This window comes from Talpa occidentalis, unplaced genomic scaffold (assembly GCF_014898055.3).
Source record: "Talpa occidentalis isolate TD23 unplaced genomic scaffold, MPIMG_talOcc4v2.1 talOcc4.16, whole genome shotgun sequence".
Classification (NCBI taxonomy): Eukaryota; Metazoa; Chordata; class Mammalia; order Eulipotyphla; family Talpidae; genus Talpa; species Talpa occidentalis.
The window spans coordinates 38168764-38190942 of NW_023601653.1; the positions used below are offsets into that span (position 1 = coordinate 38168764).

The 22179-nt window shown below is 39.6% G+C and overlaps 2 protein-coding genes across 2 annotated transcripts in view; one reads left to right on the forward strand and one right to left on the reverse strand.

The window, feature by feature from the left end:
* GRIP1 (glutamate receptor interacting protein 1) overlaps nucleotides 1-666 on the forward strand; it is a 694619-nt gene extending 693953 nt beyond the window's left edge. Inside the window, exons 27-28 of the mRNA XM_054696248.1 lie at nucleotides 142-249; nucleotides 343-666. Of these exons, the coding sequence (XP_054552223.1) occupies nucleotides 142-206 (65 nt within the window). The 3' untranslated portion in view covers nucleotides 207-249; nucleotides 343-666. The remainder of the gene's footprint in view (nucleotides 1-141; nucleotides 250-342) is intronic.
* Nucleotides 1-22179, reverse strand: part of HELB (DNA helicase B) — a 30774-nt gene that overhangs the window by 3235 nt on the left and 5360 nt on the right. Inside the window, exons 4-12 of the mRNA XM_037514046.2 lie at nucleotides 19499-20377; nucleotides 17571-17748; nucleotides 16384-16525; nucleotides 14126-14283; nucleotides 10417-10498; nucleotides 10006-10065; nucleotides 8378-8606; nucleotides 6307-6450; nucleotides 4581-5006 (exon numbers count right to left, since the gene is read on the reverse strand). Of these exons, the coding sequence (XP_037369943.1) occupies nucleotides 4581-5006; nucleotides 6307-6450; nucleotides 8378-8606; nucleotides 10006-10065; nucleotides 10417-10498; nucleotides 14126-14283; nucleotides 16384-16525; nucleotides 17571-17748; nucleotides 19499-20377 (2298 nt within the window). The remainder of the gene's footprint in view (nucleotides 1-4580; nucleotides 5007-6306; nucleotides 6451-8377; nucleotides 8607-10005; nucleotides 10066-10416; nucleotides 10499-14125; nucleotides 14284-16383; nucleotides 16526-17570; nucleotides 17749-19498; nucleotides 20378-22179) is intronic.

Here is a 22179-nt window from a genome sequence, read left to right on the forward strand (position 1 = left end):
CTACTCTTCAAAGTCACCTTCACAAATTTCAATTCAGAGAGTGCCTTAGGCTCTCCACTGCAGAGGGACAAATAATCTCTTTAGAAGAGCCTTTGTCTTCCTGACTCCTCCTGTGTTCTCTGCTCAACCTCCCATCTGCAGGCTGTGCTCTGGACGCCCGTGAGATGCCAATACCGCACACACTGTGTCCTGCCACGCAACTCTGAGACAAGTCCTCAGCTGTCTCGTGTCCATGGGGGCTCAGCGGACGTGAGTATTCTGCCTTCAGAACCCAGTCTGGCACGGGCAGGTCACATCAGCACTTCTCTTTCCTCCTGAACAGTGGCCCCTTCTTCATTACAGCCCTGGAAGTCTAAAGTCTCACAAGTCCGTTGCCGCCCATGAAGCGGTTCTTCAGCTGCTGTTGGAACTACATTTGGAGATAATTTATAATCCCACCTTTTATTTATTTTTAACACAGAACTTTACTACTCAACTTGAAAAACTTATAAAACTAGAAAGTAAATGACTGTGGATTGTTTTGAAAAATCAAAATAGGTCTCAATAGAAGTCTGCTTCTGTTAGAAGCAAATGAATCTTTTACTACTTCTGAAAGTGACTCTCAGAAGGATGCTCAAAATGAGGAGGGCACTGTAAGAATAAGTAAGACATGGAGCACAAACAATATGAAAGAAAAATTAAAGTTTTATTCTTTCCTGAATTAAACTCTGATGGTCTGATTCCTTTTTTTAAAAAACTTCCTTGCCATTTAATCATAAAATATATTCAGATTTTAGTCACTAAATATTTTTGAAGCGTATCATGGGATCAGCAATCATACCCAAAATGATACAAATGGTGTTCTCAGAAGCTTTATTTACTGCTTATTTACTAAATAGGACAGCACAAAGGGCCAAGTATGATGGCCTCCAGCAGGAGAAAGAGGAGGCTTTGTGAACAAAACAGAAACAATTGAGCTGGGTTCTAATAGGAAAAGAGACAGGATGGTGCATATAATCTGATAAGAATGTCTTGATTTTCCCAATTAAACTCATGAAGTCATTGTACCCATTCCTTTCTGGTTGCAATAGAAGAATCTCCTGTACCCAGTGGGAGCGCAACCCCCCACTAATGCTCTCGATTTTACCCTTCTCTGCCACATCAGGACTTCATTCCTGCAATAGTGAATTTCCCTTTCTCCACTGGACCATTCCACCAACACACTAATCATGCCTTAAGGTATCCATGCAAAGCAAATAAATCAAAACTCCATCCTGACCATGAATCTTCTATCTAGATACAACCTTCTCTCTCTGCTTCTTTTCATAACAACCTTCTTCAAAAACTCTACCTCTGCCTCCCTGCACTCTCTCACCTCATTTTCTCTGACCAAACTAGGCTCATGAGACTTTCGTCCCTTCCCCATCACCATGGCTTTCCATCTCTCTTACTCATCCTTCTTTTCAATCACCTTTACTAGTTCCTCTTCCTCTGTCGGATTGTAAAAGTTGGGAGTATCCCGGGCCTCCCTGCTGGAGCAAGGGGCTAAAGTCTCAGTACCGTCAAGCTATTGCCAGCCATTGTGGCCTGAGTTCAATTCCCGGCCAGGGAGCTACCCACATGGCAAAGCAGACCTCTCCTGTCTCGCCCACTGCTCCCCTCAGCAGTGGATTTCAGTAGATCTGCCTATCCTGCTCCTCACTCTGTCTCTGGTGAATCCTCTCACTCCCTGTACCTCTGGCCTACACCCCAGTTCTTGTATGCATAAATAAAAAAAAATAAATCTTAAAAAAAAAAAAGTTGGGGGCCTCCCCGGGTTTAGCGCTGTTCTGTGAAGCTGTCCACAGCCTCTGCAGTGTGGGTTCAATTCCCGGATGGCCAGGGAGAAAAACACATGGTGCCTGCCTGTTCTGCTCCCCGTTCTGTCTCTGGTGAATTCTCTCACCCTCCCACGCCTCTGACCTGTACCCCAGTTCTTGTATAAATAAATAAATCTTTAAAAGAAAAAGTTGGGGGTATCCCAAAACCGTTAAGCTCCCCACCTCTCTTTGTGGTCCCCCTTGAAATTAATTCACCTATTTCTTTAGTTACCATAATGGTAATTAGCAACATGGTAATGATTCGCAAATGGACATTCTCCACCCCAATCCACTTTGCTGCCCCAAACTCTATCAAATCACTGACTATCACAACAAGCCAATCAAATGTCTAATTGACAGCTTAACTGTAACATGAAAAGCCACCTCTTCATTCCCCATTCTCATGTCTTGCCCATCTCAGAGAATGGCAGTGAAATTTGCCAAGTGGCTTCTGGATTACTTTTGCACTCCCTTACAGCTGGTCAACAATTGATATCGATTCCCCCTCCAAAACCCATTAGGAATCCAGCCACTCCCCCTTGACCTCCCTGTTCTTTCTCTAGGCTCGTCCTATGGCAGCCTCCTGATGGGGTTCCCTGCTTCACTTTACTTTCCACAGTTCACTATCCATGGCAGCTGCAGGGGTCGTTTTAAAACACACATCAGATGACATCACATGTCAGCTGAAAGTTCTCCAACAGATTCCCACTGCAAGCAGAATAAAATCCCAACTTCCTCCCTTGGCCCTGCCTATCTCCCCAGTATCGTCTCCAATATGCTCATCCTACTTTAGCCACACTGGCCTGCTGTCCCCTTACAACAAGGTCTCCCCTTTTCAGTCTTTGCATCTTCTATGTCCTCTGCCCTCCTCAAAGCCTTAACATCACTCAGTGCTTGTTCACACATCAACTCCACAGAGAGGCGTCACTTGACCATAGTAGCAAAGTAGCTAGCAGCCCCTGTCTGCTGTTCCCTACCCCTCCATCATTCCTTACTTCATTACCTTTATTCACAGAACCTTTCCTGATCTGAATTATTTTTTTTTCCTCTGTATTTACTGCCTATGACCATTGGCAGAATATGTTGTCTGTGAAACCAGAGACTTGTCTGTTTTTCTCCCTCCAATATTTAGACCAGTGACAAGCAGAGAAGCTAAAATCTTTTTGAATGCTGAGGGGAGGCGGGGGCAGAGAAGGATGCATCCAAACCAAACAGTACAACAAAAGCCAGAAGGAGGAGATGAAAACAATTTGGTTCATTTAAATGAATGAATAGACTAACTTGACTAAAGCAGAAAACGAATAGTAAGAAATTACATGATGATGGGAAAGTCAGACTCAAACCAAGAAAGGCATCAAAAGGCAAGCTAAATAACATGGAATTTACGTTGTAAACACTATAGAGCTAGCAAAGGCTTCTGAACAAAGGAATGAGTTGGGCACCTGAGGAGTTAATTTGGTAACAGGTATAGGTTGTACTAGGAGACTGGGTACAAGAAAGGTTCAACAATTATCCATGAAGATAAGAAAAAGACATAAAGTAGAGGGCCTCCCCGGTGGCGTAGCAGGTTGAGCGCAGTGCTGTGAAGGTGTCCACAGCCTCTGCAGTGAGGGTTCGATTCCCGGCCGGCCAGGGAGATTCACACATGGCGCTACAGACCTTTCCTGTTGTGCCTGCTGCTCCCCTCAGCAGTGCATTCCGTCTGTCTGCCTGTTCTGTTCCCCACTCTGTCTCTGGTGAATCTCCTCACCCTCCCACGCCTCTGGCCTGTACCCTAACTATTGTATAAATTAAATAAAATAAATAAATAAATAAACCTTTTTTTAAAAAAAAAAAGACATAAGGTAGAACAGGCTAAATGGAATGGAAGAAATCTCTGAGAGGGACTTTTTGTAATGAACTCAGCAATTAACTGGAGGAAAAGGGTGAAATCCAGGTTGAGTCCAAGGTTTTAGTCTGTGTAACTGGGAGAATGGTGTTTGAAATGAAGAAGTTAGGAAAGAAAGATGTTAGGCTCTGGTTCCAGAAAGTCAACCTGTAGGAACAAAGACATGGATTGAAGAGTTGGCTCATTATCGCCTTTTCAGCCAGTGACTGACAGACTGTCCCCACCATGGACAATCAGTGCAAGGTAGAAACTATCATTAATCTGTAGGTGTTCAGTGCCTGGGGTGTTGGGGACAGTTGAAAACTATTTGTTGACCAAATCACTGGTGCAAAGTTGAAGCAATCAGTTCTAAAGGAAAAAGCCTTAGGGCAATGTCTCAGGCAGAGGGGGGGGGGAAATGAAGAGGAGATAGGGGAAGAGCTTAGGCAACACTACAAACAAGGGAAGGAAATATTAAAAGTTTAAAATAAGGCCAAAGAAATGCCCTTTGAAGTTGACGAAAAGGTGATTGCAATCAGCCACTTCAATGGAGTTGTGGGGATAAAGTGAGACATAGGCTCACCAAAGCGGGTAAGGGAGGTGCTAAGGAAGACAGACAGACAAAGGGGCAGGAGGAAAAGAAGTTTCTCCTGGAGCCACCTCCATCCATCCAGTCATCTGCCTTTAGGGCCAGCCTCAAGCAGAGTGAGCACAATCAACAAAAATCAACCAGACTTACAGAGAGGAAATGTGAAATGTGACCAGAACACTTGGAGTCCAATACAAAGTAACACTAGGAAAATGCGGTCATTTGCAAGCACACTGAAGTCAGCAATATTTAAATAAAACTTGAGCATAGGAAACAGCCATCCTACCATAAGGATTTTGTTTGGACTTTCATCTTCATCCATGCCACAGGTTCTTTTGGGACCTCGAGATAGTGATGCCTCCTTGACTGGACTCATCTTATTGGGGGGTGTCCTGTACCCAGCCACAGGGGCTACAGGGAGCGGCAATGATGAGGCCTGCATGTTGCCGGGGCCTCCCATATCTGCAGAATTCTTTGATGGGGATGCAAAATCTGCTGAAGATGCACAGTTCACGTAGAGTTTGTCTTGCAAAAAATGTTTCAAACGAGTTCTTCTGGGAATGCTTTTATTCTTAATTGACTTCTGGAGCTGAGACTCCTGTGCAATGACGTACACTCTGCTGCGGCCCCGGGTGACCGCAGTGTATACGTGCTGCCAGTGCTGGCGGCCCGCGTGCCCAACCACATAGACCACAGTCTGCTCCTCAGACCCCTAGGAGGGAATAATTATGGAGACTTAATATGGTGTGATTGGTTTTTGGCTTCAGAACGGGCTACAAAGGCAGAAAGGAGACAAGTCTTCAAAATGCCCTTGAGCACCTTCTAGCTAGCCAGAGGACACACACAAATCCATTTATGGGTTTCATTTTAGTCATTATCAAAGACTCCTGTTTTCTAATTATATTGCTAAGTTCAGGTCTCATATAGGTCCACAGCTGTCTCACAGAAAGACTTAGCAAGAAACTTAAAAGACTGTGTGTAGTGCTAAAACTGCCCTAATACAAGAATTTGAAATGATATGAGCTTTTATGTGTAAATGTGTTGTCTCACTGCTTGTACATAAAAAATAATACCTGAAACAGTCAATAATAGGATATTCATTTATCTATTTACATTAAGTATCTAGCATCTATATACAATGTAATATAGATACCTGATATAATATTTTGCAAATATCATAGATGCTTTAAAATATAAAAGCATATATGCAAAGAATTGTGTAACACAATTATCTAGCATAAAATAAAATTACTCTGATCCAAAGAAACACAAAATGAACTTAAAATGGTAACAAAAACAAAACAAATCACAATAAAAGGGAAAGGAAATTGTACCAAAATTTTTAACTAGTCTACATCCAAATGGATGATTTTTTTTCCCTACTTTTCTGTATTTTCCCATTGTGGAACCATCTATTATTCTTATCAAGATAAATAAAACCAAAGAGAACAAGAAACTTTTATAAGTTCAACAAACCAAGGATTGTATAGGCAAGAAAAATGCTCAATGTCACTACATAAATGTGAGAAAACAATTTCAAATTTTGTGCTATTCTTAGTCTCCATGTTTTCAGTGCCAACATAGACACAAAACAGCTTGAACCATTATCTCCCCCAATGTTTCCACATTCTCCCTGCCAAAAAAGAACACGTGGAGAGACAAATGACAAGATGGAGCACATAGAAAATACAGATCCACAGTAAAAAAAACAAAAAACAAATCCTCATACAAAGTGGCACTTCTAGCTCTCTAACAGAGTTTGAACCAACCACCTCTTCAAACATTAATTCAAATGACACTTAATTACACAATAGTTAAATACATTTTACAGATACATGTACCATAACTTCCTCTGGACTTTATAGTATTCTGAAACAGGCAAATGAGTACAAAGTTAATCTCTGTACTGTGTATTTTGCTTCCTAATTAAAAATTAAAATAATAGCAACAAAATTTAGAAAGCAAATAATGCAAGGTACACTACGGGATGGCAAGCTATTGTCCATTCTTACCTGAAAAGTGTGAATAGTCCTTGCCCATGCATGTTTTATGCAACAATGTTTCATTAGTTTCTCAAACTCCACAGTTACTTCCAAGCCAGCCATATTATTAATGGTCAAAAATCTTTTCCTTCCAAAGGTCACATCAGTGACATCCTGTTACCAAAACAAAGAACTACTTTGTATATCTTCAAATATTCAGTAAAGGTATTCTATCACTGGGTTGAAAGGTAAAATACAATCACTTTATAAATAAAACAGCACGAGGGCCTCCTGAGGCGCAGTGGTTGAGCACTGGGCTGCAAAGCTGCCCGCAGCCTCTGCAGCGCTGGTTCGATCACCGGCCACCAGCAAGGGTCCCACATGGTATGAAGACCTCTCCTGCAGCCCGCTGCTCCCCTCAGCAGTGTTCTTCGTCACTCTGCCTGTTCTACTCTCTGCCCTGGCTCTGATGAATTCTCTCACCCTCTGGCGCCTCTGACTGTACCCAGTGCTTGTATAAATAAATTAATAAATCTTAAAAAAATAAAATAAAAAAATAAAACAGCACGTACATTCATAAAATATTAAGAATGTCAGAAGATTTAAAATATATACTTGAGTAGGGCCTCCCTGGTGGCGCAAGGGGTTAAGCACCACACTATGAAGTGATCCGCAGCCTCTGCAGCACGAGTTCAATCCCCGGCCAGGGAGCAACCCACATGGCGCAGTAGACCTCTCCTGTCTCACCCGCTGCTCCCCTCAGCAGTGTATTTCAGTCAGTCTGCCTGTTCTGCTCCCCACTCTGTCTCTGATGAATCTTCTCACCCCCCCTCCATTTCTGGCCTGTACCCCAGGTCTTGTATGCATAAATAAATAAATCTTTAAAAAAATAAAATAAAATAAAATATATACTTGAGTAGAAAAAGAATATATACACATCCAAATATTTCAGTAATCACAAATAGAAGCTTTTGGTCCTTGAAACCTACCCTTAATTAGACTCGTGAAGAATAGTCTGTGTCATCTAATTGTAAAGTCACTATATTTCATTTCTTGCACTGACTACATAACTCTGCACATACTATTTGCCCTTTCCTTTCCTTCTAAAGCTTTTAAGATAGATTATAAGATTTTTTTTTTTAAGATTTATTTATTTATTTATACAAGCCCTGGGTACAGTCAGAAGCGCAGGAGGGTCAAAGAATTCACCACAGCCAGAGAGAGGAATAGAACAGGCAGACTGACGATACACTGCCGAGGGGAGCAGCGGGCGGCAGGAATGGTCTGTGTGCCATGTGGGACCCTCGCCGGCAGCCAGGAATCAAACCAGCTCTGCAGGGGATGCGGGCAGCTTCGCAACCCAGCACTCAACCGCTGCACCACCGGGGAGGCCCAAGATAGATTATAAGTTTAAGAGAGTGTCTCTACCATGAGAACAAACTCAAGGTGAATGCTTCTATAGTTTCTATTTTAAGCAGCAACCAAGGAAACATTTTGTAAAATAGACATCACTTAGCTCTTTTTTGTTACTCAAACAATTTAAATATTATTATTAAAGTGTTTTCTCACAGTCTTCCAGAAAATATAAAAGGAACACTTACCAAGTCATTTTATGAGGGCCACATACTCAGACCCCAAACCAGACAAGACATTACTTAAGAAAACTAAAGCTAGTATCTGTCATAAACAGGGATGCAAAAATCTTTTTTTGCTTTTTGTTTTTTTTAAAAAATTTATTTATTTATTTATACAAGCACTGGGTACAGTCAGAAGCACGGGAGGGTGAGAGAATTCACCAGAGCCAGAGAGGGGAACAGAACAGATTGACAAAATACACTGCTGAGGGGAGCAGCGGGCGCAGCAGGAGAGGTCTGTCTCACCCTGCGGGACCCTCGCCGGTGGCTGGGGATCAAACCAGACTGCAGAGGCTTGCGAGCAGCTTTGCAGCCCGGTGCTCACCACTGCGCCACCAGGGGAGGCCCAGGATGCAAAAATCTTTAACACAAATTGCAAAAGAATGTCAACACTGATATGATTAGATTCAAAATCAATCCTAGAAAAATAGATCTCTAGTAAGTATCATTTCTCTGTTACCACTTACATTTGTTATGAAAAATATTTCTCCATTGCAGAGTCGAAGATCACTTTCAAAGTCATGCTTATTTTCAGCAAAACCATGAGGCGTACCATTAAGGTCTTCACCACTGGCATCCAGTTTGTTATTTTGCTGACTGCTGGAAGTATTTCCCGGGCGTAAGTCTGAGAGATATGCATTCTTGGTACAACAGATTTTATCACCAATTCCAAATACAGTTCTATTCCGACAGTCTCTGGGTTAGAAAATAATACATCATGAAAGTTTGAAAAACCACAATTTCATTTTGTTTAAGCATTAAGTTTCACTCAGACCCGATCCAACTCTCAAAATGATTTCCACTCTTTTTAATTTACTTTTGTTCTTCAAAGGTCAACAAGGTCTCAGACTCCCACATCTGGGGTCTACCTGTACTCTCTGCAAGACACTTTCCAGCCAAATTTTTTTAAGTTAGAAATCTTGGTAGAAATGCTGATGTTGGGATCTCCCTGGCGGCACAAGGGGTTAAATCTCAGCACTATGAAGCTATCAGGAGCCACTGGAGCATGAATTCAATTCTCAGCAAGGGAGCTAACCCGCATGGCACAGCAGACCTCTCCTGTCTTGCCTTCTGATCCCTGCAGCAGTGGATTTTAGTTGATTATAGTGGATTTTCAGTCGATTTAAGTGCCTGTTCTGCTCCCCAGTCTGTCTCTGATGAATCATTGCCCCTGCCACACACACACCTATACCCAATTGTTCTTTTTTTTAAAAAGATTTATTTTAGGGCCTCCCCGGTGGCGCAGAGGTTGAGCACTGCGCTGCGAAGCTGTCCGCAGCCTCTGCAGCGCCGGTTTGATTCCCCGCCGGCCAGGGAGAACCCCACATGGCGCAGCAGACCTCTCCTGCCTCACCCGCTGCTCCTCTCAGCAGTGTCTTCGGTCCGTCTGCCTGTTCTGTTCCCCACTCTGGCTCTGGTGAATTCTCTCACCCTCCTGTGCTTCTGACCTGTACCCCAGTTCTTGTATAAATAAATAAATCTTTAAAAAAAAGATTTATTTTATTTATGCATGCATGCAAGAGCTGAGGTGTAAGCCAGAGGTGAAGGGTGGGTGAGAGGATTCACTACAGATAGAGTGGGGAGCAGAACAGGTGGACTGACTGAAATATACTGCTGAGGGGAGCAACGGGGAGACAAGAGAGGTCTGCTGTGCCATGTGGGTCAGCTCCCTGGCTGGGGATCGAACTCGTGCTGCAGTGGCTGTGGATAGCTTTATAGTGCTGAGACTTTACCCCTTGCACCACCAGGCAGGCCCTATATCCCAATTCTGCTATGCAAAAATAAATAAATAAAATCTTTAAAAAAAAAAAAAGAAAGAAAAAAAGAAAAATTCTCTCCAGACTTTCCCATGACCATCTTGGAGCAGCTAGATGTTGACAATCTGGAAACCACAAGAACAACTTTAGTCCTTTTTTTTCTTATTACACTGAATTCCAAAAAGTCAATGCCTAAGAATATATTTTTAATGGGAGATTATTCTTCATAAATAAAGGAAAAAAGATTTTCGAATCCTACAGAGTTAAATGTCAAAACAAAAAAAAAGGTGAAACAAGAACGGACCATCCTCAGGGCATCCATTCTTTCAAGCACTCACTTAGTCAGACGACCCAAGTAGTACTTGCAGCAGCAGGCATTGATCACATCACAATCTTGCCTGAAAGACATAAAGTGCAGAGGTCCACTTAATGGTATCTGCAAGGTGCTTATTGCTATCATCAACAATCAGGATTTACTGAATTCTCCAAAGAGTTTCCAGAAACAAATATTTGATCATATTTTTCCTTCACATAAGTCTCTGTTCCATTCAGATTCCCCATGAGTTTCTTAATATGCTCTTTAGTGAAAAGAGGCCTATTTAGAAATGGCCCTCCGCCAGGCCTTGCAAAACAATTCTCAAAATAAGAAAATTAAAGTGATGAACTTGAGAGTTTCCTACTCCTATTCAAATATTTACATGAATAAGTTAAAAGATTTAAAAGTGAGATTAAAATAACAAATTCTTTACCTTCTGAATGCAATAAATTGTGATGTTTTTGCATTTTGTAAGTCGTTTTCTTTGAGTAAAGTTCTAACCGCAGAATATAAATCTGATCAATTCAAGAGAAAAAAAATCAAAGAGCACCACATTACCATATTGTTCTTATGAAGAAAACACTTCAGAATTCCTACAAAGGGATCCAGGAAAACATCACACCAAATAGAACACAAGATCACCCTGGAAACATCAACCTCACTCCCTATGTCAGCCAGGGCAAGAGAGAAGACAATAGAGACAAAGGTTCCAGATACCCCACCCTCAAGAGAGAGGCCAATCACTAGCAAGGCAACCCCTGATTTAAAATACAGTCATTCACATTCACTGATGGATTATGAATGCTCAATTTAAACTGAGCAAGAAAACAAAATAGAGAACAGAATTACTAATTTAAGACTTTCTATTTTAAGTGCTGGTGCTACTAGTGGTAATGAGTTATAATTTCAGAATCTACATGTTCTGCATATGCTATATCATTCAGTTAAATCTCCACATATAAGGCAAACGGTATTTATATCCAGGGCTGATGTTTAGCTGGTACATACCAATATAAAATATTGAGATTTCTTCTATAGTGGTTGGAAAATAGCTACTCCCCAAACAACACAATGCCCCAATTCCCATCCCAAACATCCCTTTCATTCCCCCATGACCCTCAGACCTCCCCACGATTCAGCAACTAAAAGGGTAATCCAGGTACAGCAGGGGAATCAATTTCAAGAATGATCATACCTATATCCTATCAAATATAGATCTTCCTCAACATACAAACAGGATTACATCCCGATAAACCCACTGTGAATTGGATATATAAGTCAAAAATACTGGCAACACAGAACTCCCCCCACCCTAGAGTATTTGTTTACCCCAGGAAGTGCATGGCTGGTTGGAACCACTGCCTCTGCCCGGCATCACAAGAGAGTATCACAAACATATCACCAGTCTGGGAAGATCAAAATTCAAAGTATGGTTTCTACTGACTATGGATCACTTTTACATCATCTTAAAGTAACTGTTAGTAGAATAATCCTAAACTGAACTATGGGAAGTCAGTGTCCAGTTTATCACTGCTGATTACATCCTTACTATGAGTGTGAAATAGAGACTCTTAGAAGTAAAAGTAATTTCCAAAAAAGGACAGGGTGGACCCAATCCTCTTTCAGAGCTCAAGTCACTAGCAATGATGACACCTACTTACAACATGTCCTTCCTCAAAGCACTGAGAAGCAGCTTCCTCTAATTTCCCTTAGCAACAATACTAAAAAGTGAGTATTTCTTATTAGAGAGAGAAGATATAAAAATTTGGGTAAGTGGGCCTTCCCGGTGGCGCAGCGGTTGAGCTCTGGGTTGCGAAGCTGCCCGCTGCCTCTACAGCGCCGGTTTGATCCCCGGCTGCTCACCGGCCACCAGAGGAGGGTCCCACATGGCGTGCAGACCTCTCTTGCCGCCCGCTGCTCCCCTCAGCAGTGTATTTCGGTCCTTCTGCCTGCTCTGCTCCCTGCTCTGGCTCTGGTGAATTCTCTCACCCTCCTGCGCTTCTGACTGTACCCAGTGCATGTGTAGACAAAACAAACAAACAAACAAATAAATAAATAAAACATGCTTCTATTAAAATAAATAAATAAATAAAATTAAAAAGTGGTTGAGACTCAGCTCACTCCCAGCCACCCATGGCCTGCCAGTGCAGGAAACTGCAAAAAGTCTCACAGAATACTGTTTTCTTTTAAAGGCACAGGATCGTGCTAGTCTGTAACTTGCTTTTTTCACTCTCTTTACAACTCACCAATCAATATGTTCACTGCTATTTGCTGATTCGAAGACAGGCATTTTTCTTACATTTCAATACCTCTGAAATTCTAATCCAGCTATGAAACCTGTCTTTGGTCTTCATACTTTGCAATTACAGGTATAACTTACTCAGTATTTAATGAAAAAGTATTATATGCCTCTCTAAGGACTATATATTCAATTCTCTTAAAGAGACTCATTTTCCAGTAGAAGTTTTTAACTAAGGTAGTAAAACAACAGCTCTGGCCCAGCTCTGCTACGATCCTGAAACAGAAAACTTTTAAAATTAGGTCAAAGTGGAGTGACAAAGAGGACACATTATTTCAAGTATCCAGAGTGCCAATGTCTTCATCTATATACTACATTCTTATAAGCAGCCATGACAATAATACTAGCTATTAATTATTGATAACGTACTTAACAAAAAAAAAAGTCAAAAAACAGTAAGAATCTTATAAACCAATTTATGTAAAACTAAAATAAATAAATAATGTATGTTTGAAATAAATATGTGATATAATAAGCTTTAAAAGGATAAACCACTAGGTCTTACTATGTATATGATCTCTATGGGCTTTGTCTTAGGGGAAGAAAGAGGAAGATTACAGGAAAATATTAATTTTTACTTGAAACACTGCTGCATCATTTGACTTTTTTAAGGAATGTGAATTATTTCTATAACCCAAAAACCCCCAAAAAGCATGGAAGCGAATACTTTATGTTACGTGATTCCATTTAAAAAGAAGAAAGAATATTATAAAATGTAAATGATCACTAACCCCAGAGAACTGAGACTGGTCACACACAGAGGAGAAATATTTACAGGTAAAGTTGTACTTTACTCTATTTAAATAAATTCATTTGCAATAGATAATTGAACAATAGCTACTATTCGCAAAAAGTTGACATTTCTGGATTGCTAACCGATGGATGCCCTCAGGCCTCACAGCAGCGCCACAGGTATGATCATTATGATTCCCAGTCTACAGATGGTTAAGAGACCTAACAATGGTCATGAACAAAAGGGAAAAGAATCTAATACCCTGTTCTTTCTCATCATGTCATATGATCCTCCTAACACCGTGATTAGAAGTGATGCTTGTCCATTTTATAAAAGAGAACTATTAGGAACTCAATTTGGCAATGCTTTGACAGAGATTCCTTTTTTTCACAAATGCACTCAGGATAACAAATGTATTTCTTTGCAAATTGCCATAAAAGAAAAACTTCATTCATTAAGACATGGTTTCTCTTAATGTGCTTGGATTACTGGGGCTATGCTTTATGCTTTATTTTAAACTAATCATCTGTGTCCACTTAATGTGTTCACTCAATATATATTTACTATGTGTGTGCCCAGAGCTTACCTCTTCATAAATTTCTAGGGTAATCTGCTTTTGATGATTAATAAACTAGTTATTTTCAGTGTCTCATTTTTTAGAAGCAATATTCATCTTTACCAAGAAATAAAACTATAACTAGTCATTTAAAAACTGTATTACAGGGGCCTCTCTGGTGGCGCAGCGGTTGAGCGCTGGGTTGCGAAGCTGCCCACGGCCTCTGAGGCACCGGTTCAATCCCCGGCTGCTCCCCGGCCACCGGAGGAGGGTCCCACATGGCACGCAGACCTCTCCTGCCGCCCGCTGCTCCCCTCAGCAGTGTACTTCGGTCCTTCTGCCTGCTCTGCTCCCCGCTCTGGCTCTGGTGAATTCTCTTACCCTCCCACACTTCTGACTGTACCCAGTGCATGTACAAACAAACAAATAAATAAATAAATAATAAAAACATGCCTCTATAAAAATAAATAAATAGATAAAAATAAAAATAAAAAAAAAATAAAAACTATTACATAATTGAAATTTAACCCTATATCATAGCAGTTTATACTTACAATGTGACTCAAAATCATTATTTGATAACTGAGAACCATCACACTTTTCTGGAAGTCTGACAAAAATAAATGTTTTATCTTGAATTGAGACAGGAACTGTTGGATTATCAAAGATATTCAGCTCTGCATCAAATGTTGGAAATTGGCGTTTTGAGATTCTTAAAGATAAAGTAATACACAAAGAACATTAGTATCCAAAATTATGTCTTCATATAAGATCACAGTTAATGCCAGTACAATAATTACTATCTATTAAAAGGTAATAAATGGGCAAAAGTGCCACCCATAGAAGTACTGTAAATAGGAAGTGAGCTTTATTTATTTGTTTTTTGTTTGTTTGTTTATTCTTTTTTGGAGGGGAGGGTGGAAATGAGTTCTAAAATAGAACTAACAAGCCCATAATGTTATCAATCATTAGTCCCCCACACTATTAATTAAAAGGGTTAGAGAAACTAAAAGCAAAGAAGGTGGGTATTGTTCTCATTTCACAGGTAAACAACATGAGGTTTAGTTGACTGTAGTAGGTTGCAGATACAGAAAACAGGGTGGCTAGCAGGCAAATCTGGGTCCATTTGACTCCATATTCCTTTCTGTTTAAAACAATTTGGACTCTTTGGGGCCTTTTCTACATGTTTACCCTATACTTCTGTTGTCCTGTTTTCTGTGTATAACACATATATGGCCTCATTTTCCCAACTGAACCAACTATTGACATTTTCTCTTTGTTTCTATTCTCTCCTCATCCTTTTCATCTTGTATTTCCCAGACAAGCAGGTCATATCAGAAAACAGAAAGGGGCAGGTGCCTTGTCATATCAGTCTCTCCTGAGTTACTGGCAAGAGGTCTGACTCCCAGAGCAGACCTACCAGCAACCCTTCCCAACAAAGGTTGAAAGGGAGGAGATGAGAGAGAAGGTTGCCAGTGCTAGGAATGTCCCAGATTTATGTTTTTCCATCCTGAGAATCAATATGGACTTCCTGTTTTGCTTCTGACTCAAGACATTAGGTACATTTCTATCTCTGGGAGCTTTTTCCTTGATATCCACTGAGATCTTTTTCTCAGTGAATAAATATTTGGTGATGATGATTAAGAAGAAATAATGAAAGGCAGACAGCCTTTCAAGGGTTACTAAAAGGAATTCTCAAGTTTCAGATAAAGCTGGGCTCTAAGAAATCTAGTGTGTTTTAGATTCTTACAAGTTTTCAAATGACCAGTTAGTTATCTACCAACATTTCAAAATTGTGGATGCCTTTAGATAGGAGCAGGAGGGCCTCCCAGGTGGCACAGCGGTTGAGCGCTAGGCTGCAGCACTGGTTTGTTCCCCGGCCGCCGGCGAGGGTCCCACAAAAAAAAAAAAAAAAAAAAAGATAGGAGCAGAAGGAATATAGGAAAAAATATTACACATCCAACTGCATTACTTTCCTTGGTGCTTAAGATGAAACTATATCACCTACCCTGTTCCTGTCAATTCTTCTTCTCCCCTCACCATCCTATCCAAGGTAGACCAGGACTATAATAAGGATAACAGGTCTTGAATGTGTTAGTTCCTGCTGACACCCAAACAAGGAAATGTTCAAAGCAACAGAAACAACATCTTGTAAAAGAGAATCCAAAACAAAGATAAAATGTAGGCCCAAAGAATAAAAGTCTCCTGGTATTCTAGGACCCCTTACAGCTAAAGATTTATATAAAACAAATGCCAAGGAATATACAAATGTTGATGCTGTGATACATGGGATATGGAGAAACAAAATGCCTAAACCTGGGGATCACGCTAAGGGCCTATGCAAAGATGAAGGGAAGAGAAGGATTCTTTTCTACCTTGAGGAGAGTAATGTGGCATGGGTGCCAGGATTCCCAAGGAGTGAAACACAATACAATTTTTTATTTGGCTTTGGACTCCATTACAAAACTAGGGGAAATTTCTTCTCCAATTCTCCCTTGAAGTCTAATGAACTTAATTTCAAGTTGCTACTCCCCTTCAGCTTATTTGAATCTTTAAGTTTAAGGCAACTTTAATTCGCATATGTATTTTTTTAATCATAAAGAAAAACACATAGATTCTTAAATTTCAATAATAATTTATGCTGGACCAGTAATGAAAAATATTAACTTTTTTTTTCTAAGTGTAAGAAAAAAGTTCTATTTACCCAAAGGATAGAACTGTATCATCCTAATTCAAAAGCATATATATATGTTTATATTTATGGGTTTTTTTAATCTTTTATTTCTAATGCAACAGAAAAAAATGCAAATACCTTGTAGCATTACCAACAATTAGCTCAGATTCCGCTCTATGGTTTTTCCTTAATTCAACAGCACAATTTTTTGACTTAAGGGTATCAAAAAGATCTTTCAGCAAGTTACCAGGTTCAATGCTGGGTAACTGCCTAATATCACCTAAAAGGGAAAAAATATATTAGGGTTTAGGTCACTGGGTCCTGAAATTTAGAAAATCTTTTTTATGCTTTCCCTACTGATATATGACATAATTTTGAAGATTTACTCTGAAGGGGAAAAAAAAAAATTATCGTCAAAAATATTTCTTTGAAATTTCATAAGAACATTAAGCCCTTATAAATACCTAATAAAACATCTTGAAATTAAACAATGTAGGAGAGAAAAAAAATACGACAACATAGTAGGTAAAATCTGAAATGAACTGCCTTCATACCCATAACCACAGGCAACCTGAATAGAGGCATACTTTTTTAGCCAACATGTAAAAAAGAAAACAAGCCCTTACATATGGAGTATTTAATCACTGAATCTTGCTCAATATGTTACTGAACATGGAAGAATGGGAGAAACTATGACATCAAATCAACAAAATAAACACATAAAATATAAAATAAAACCAATGCATTTCATAGTAGACAAATTCCAGAAATGTTGTAAATCCTCAAAGATAAGAAAAATATTTACTGGGGAAAAATGCTTTAGCCATTAACAGAACCAACTATTTATAAAAATCCTCAAATACCTACCAAAAATCACTTACAATTTGATTCTCACGTTACAATTCTAGTTTCTCTCTAGTAAAGCATATAGTCACTGAATCTCATCAGAATTTGAAAGGAGGTAAGAGAATAGTTATTAGCTTAAAAATCATAATATTACTTTTAAGTGGTCCATAATTTAGGCTTCGGACCATTCTGAATGACATACATCCTGATTCACATTGAGATTGTTACATTTTTACTAATAGTCATCACTTAGGTGATTAGCAGAAACCCCTCACAACTCTATTTCATTCACATCCAGACTTAAACAAAACTCGAGCCATGCTGATAATCAGTAGTCACATGGAGTTCAGTGGAGCTGTAGTATGGGCTCTGAGATATGAGGCCCACCTTTGGCAAATGGAAAACAGCCAAGTGGTATAAACCTACTAACCATAATCCTTTGAAATAAACATTAAAATTCCAATAACATTTTAACTTACCAAGGATAATAAGCTTAGAAAGTTTGGCATGCTCACACAATAAATCTAAAACGGATTTGAAGACCTGCACAGATACCAAACTCCCTTCATCCACAACCAGAACTCTAACAGAAGAAAATTTCCATGGCCGGTCCTTGGTGTTCATATTTTTCTTCCACAGATAGAAGCTATAATTGACCTACAAGCAAAGTATGGCATGTCTTAATTCAAGTTATAAAATATATCCCCAAAATTTAAGAGCATGATATTTTTAAACGAAACTATTAAATGGAGGAGGGTGGAAAATGTAGATAAATATAGGAAAAATGGTAAAGAAATAGAAAACACAATCGTTAAAAGATGAATATACAGAAAAGACAGGTCAAATAAACTGAAAAACAAAAGAAGGATCAAATCATTCCAGAAAGTCCTTCCTAATGAGTGGTATATGGTACAATGATTCTATGAAATCTCCTTAAAACAGCTTTTTTCATTTCATATCTTGCTTGGGAACCTAAATGGCTCCCTGGTAAATCAAGTCCAAGCTTCTTTGTTAGGGTCACAAGATGTATAATAAATGAGGAAATTATGAATCCATGAAAAGAGCAGTAAACTGGGAGGTCAGAAACATGAATTCAGAAAAAGATGTATAATTCAAGTTCTAGTTCTATACCTAAGTAAGATCTTGGGCAAGTCACTGAATACCTCAAAATTTTAGTGGTTCATCCGTTAAAACCTACCTATTTCACTGGTTTATTAAGGATTTAATGAGGCACAACAGACCTCTCCTGGCTCGCCGGCTGCTCAACTTAGCAGTGTATTTCGGTCAGTCTGCCTGTTCTGTTCTGCCGTCCTCTCACCCCCCACGCCTGTACCCCAGTTCTTGTATGCATGAATAAATCTTTATTTAAAAAAAGGATTTAATGAAATAATGTTGAAACACATTATAAGCTCTAAAGCTCAAATCCTCAGTTATCTCAAACAATACATGCACACTATGGTCACTTCTCTCAATATGTTTAGAAAGGTCTTTTCCCTAAATGAAATTACCTTCTCCCCACCTGAGCCTATCCTTTAGATCCAATTTAATTACTATTTCTTTCAGAAACATTCCCACACAGGGGCCTCCCTGATGGACTAGGGGTTAAGTCTCAGTGCTACAATCTGAGTTCAATGCCCCGCCAGGAAGCTAACTCATACATGGAGGCACAGCAGACCTCTCCTGTCTCACCCACTGCTCTCCTTAGCAGTGGATATCAGTTAATCTGCCTGTTCTGCACACCACTGCGTCTCCTCTGTCTGGTGAATCCTCTCACCACCCCATGGTCCCAGCACCTCTGGCCTACACCCCAGTTCTTCTACACAAAAACTATCTTTCAAGTATCCATTTGACACTTTAAACATGTAACATTTTTCAGGAATTGGTGTAGGCAAAGGAGATAAAGAACTAAACCAGGGCCTCCTTGGTGGCACAAGGGGTTAAGACACAGCCTATGAAGCTATCCGCAGCCACTGCAGCACAAGTTCAATCCCCAGCTAGGGAGCTACCCACATGGCGCAGCAGACCTCTTCTGTCTCGCCCACTGCTCCCTTCAGCAGTGTATTTCAGTAGATCTGCCTGTTCTGTTCCCCACTGTCTCTGGTGAATCCTCTCACCCTCCCACACCTCTGGCCTGTACCCAGTTCTTGTGTGCATAAATAAATAAATCTTTTTTAAAAAAGGGTTCAATTATAATGGTGATGGATGGGAACTAGTCTTTTGGTGGTGAGCATAACACAGCATATATAGATATTGATATATGTCTGTACATATGCAACCTATATATTACTATAAACCACTATTACTTTAATTTTTAAGAAAAAAGTAAAAGAAAAAACAAAAAACTCTAAATAAAGTTTGCCTTTAATGTAAATGTTTTATGTGCAGAAAAAAAGATGAATAATTTTACCTGGCATAGTGTATAGGCGTTGAAACCAGTTCTCTCTCTTAGTAGGGCAGATGCTTTCCCTGTAGGTGCTGTAAGTAAAACTTCTATAGCCTTGTCGGCTTTCTGCAGATTTTCCTCAGTAAAGGTAAACCATTCTTCTGGTACATCCTGGTCTTGTTCAAAATCTTCACAAGCTTTTTCAATTTCCCTTTCTTCCAACTGTTCTACGTGCTTAAAAAGATGGCTAACAATTGTGGTCTTCCCACACCCACCTTTGCCACTTATGACGGTCACAGCATTGGAGCAAATCATTTCCAAAGCAGTTACCTGATCCTGGTCCAGTTGAGCTTCACTTATTTCTGCATTAATTTCATTTTCAGCATTATTACAAATATGGTCACAGCTGTCCTGTGTTTCCAGAACATCCACAGAATTTTCTAATTTTGTTTCCTCAGGTTTACTTTCATTTAATGTGTTATCACTGCTTGTATCCACGGGTTTTGTGGTGGGAATAGAAGCAAGCACCTTTTTGACATCCACGTTCAAATGCCATGGAGGTTTTGTCATCAGGTCACTTATTGAAGAGGCAATGCCTTTTTCAGCCTGGTAAAGATCGTAAAGAAAGACACAGGCCTTCTCGCATACGACCACACCAATATCCTTCAAAAATGTCAGAGACTGACAAGCATCTTGAAAAGACATGTGTTCTGACAACTGAGATATTAAGTCATTTCCTTCAACACATGTATGCCCGTATTCGCGACATAGCTCCTTCAGTCTGGAATACATTATTAATGCATTCTTCTCCAAATCCATCATCAGCTGAAGAAGGGACTCACAATGACAAAATGCCATCCAACTTGCCTCACATCTCAGAAGTTTCAATTCTCTGTAGGTTATCTTTAAGAAAATAAAGTTCAAGTTGTTTTATAAAAATTGTAATTGTTGGGGCCTTCCTAGTGGCGAAGAGGTTAAGTCTCAGCACTATCCCCACTATGGCCTGAGTTTGATCCCCAGCCAGGGAGCTGACCCACATGGCGTAGCAGACCTCTCCTGTCTCACACACTGCTCCTCTCAGCAGTAGATTTCAGTAGATCTGCCTTTTCTGCAACCTGCTCTGTCTCTGGTGAATCCTCTCATCCCCACATCTCTGGCCTACATCCCAGCATTTCTATACACACACAAAAAAATTGCAATTATTGATAAATATTATTAGAATTAAAGTAAAATGATGTTATTTGTTAATATTTTTCAATCTCAGAAGACTTTTCAACTAAACTTATAGATAAAACTATGTACCCAAAACATCACTAATTTTCTTAAACTCCAAAGCTTTGTCATTGAAAATGTTTTTTCTCAAAGCAATACACACAGTTTTAAGTCACATAACATTGTGAGTTTCATTACAAAAAAAAACCCCAGAAATTCACTGCCTTACCCTTTTATGTTTCTCAAGCAACATATTCAACACTTTTAGTTATTTCTTTCAGAATTTATTATCTCCAGATTAATAAGTACAAGTTATAATATTACTTCACTTTGTAAAAATTTTACCTTATTTAGAATTAACTCCTTACTGTGGCAAATTTTCCCTGGGGGAGAGTTCTGTCTTTTACACTACCACCTCTAAACATGTTTCTCTTCCTTCCATCTTTTTTTTAAAAGATTTATTTATTTTATACAAGAACCAGGGTATAGGCCCGAGGCACAGGAGGGTGAGAGGATTCACCAGAGACAGAGCAGAGAACAGAACAAGCAGACAGATGAAAAACACTGCTGAGGGAAGCAGCGGGTGAGACAGGAGAGGTCTGCCGCACCATGTGCGACCCTCACCAGCCGGCCGGGATAGAACCAGCACTGCAGAGGCTCGGACAGCTTCACAGCACTGCGCTCAACAGCCTGCACCACCAGGGGAGGCCCCTCTTCCTTCCATCCTTTAATAAAGTTATAGTACACATTATTTATAACGTTTGGTTAAATCAGTGTAAAAAGGATTCACAATTAATTGAATGACATGAGATACTGTTAACTTTCACGTTGAAATCTATGTTTATCTAATAAGCCAACGACTGCCTCATTTTCTTAGCTTATTTGTTTTCTCTGTGCCTATGAACAATTCTGTCTATACTCTTCAGAAAGGTACAGAACTTCCTTCACCATGATCCACTTAGTAAGTTATCCAGCTCCATTTTTTTTTTTCATGGTAATATCCCTCCTGAGACTTTCCATCTATTTTATGGGCTGAATCGTGTCCCCCTCAAAATTCAGATGCTGATGTCCTAACCTCCAGTACCCCAGAATGTGACCCTATTTGGAGAAAAGGTCTTTGAATAGGTAATTTAGTTAAAATAAGATCATTGCGGGAGGAGGGAATTGTATGGTGAATACAACCAAGATGAAAATGCATACACTGTGCAAAAATGAAAAATGATGTAAAAAAATATATAAAATAAAATAAATTTTTAAAAATTAAATTAAAAAAACTAATTCCAAGGGGGAAAATACATATATATAAACAAAATGAAACAATAAATTTGAAAAATATTTGCAATAAAAAAAAAAATCATTGGGGTGGACCCTGATCCAATATGACTGGTGCCCTTATAAAACGCGATTAGGATACAGATGGGCACAGAAGGATGACCTTCAGAAGACACCAGGAGACCAGGAAGAGATGAACATTTACAAGCTTAAGGGAGAAT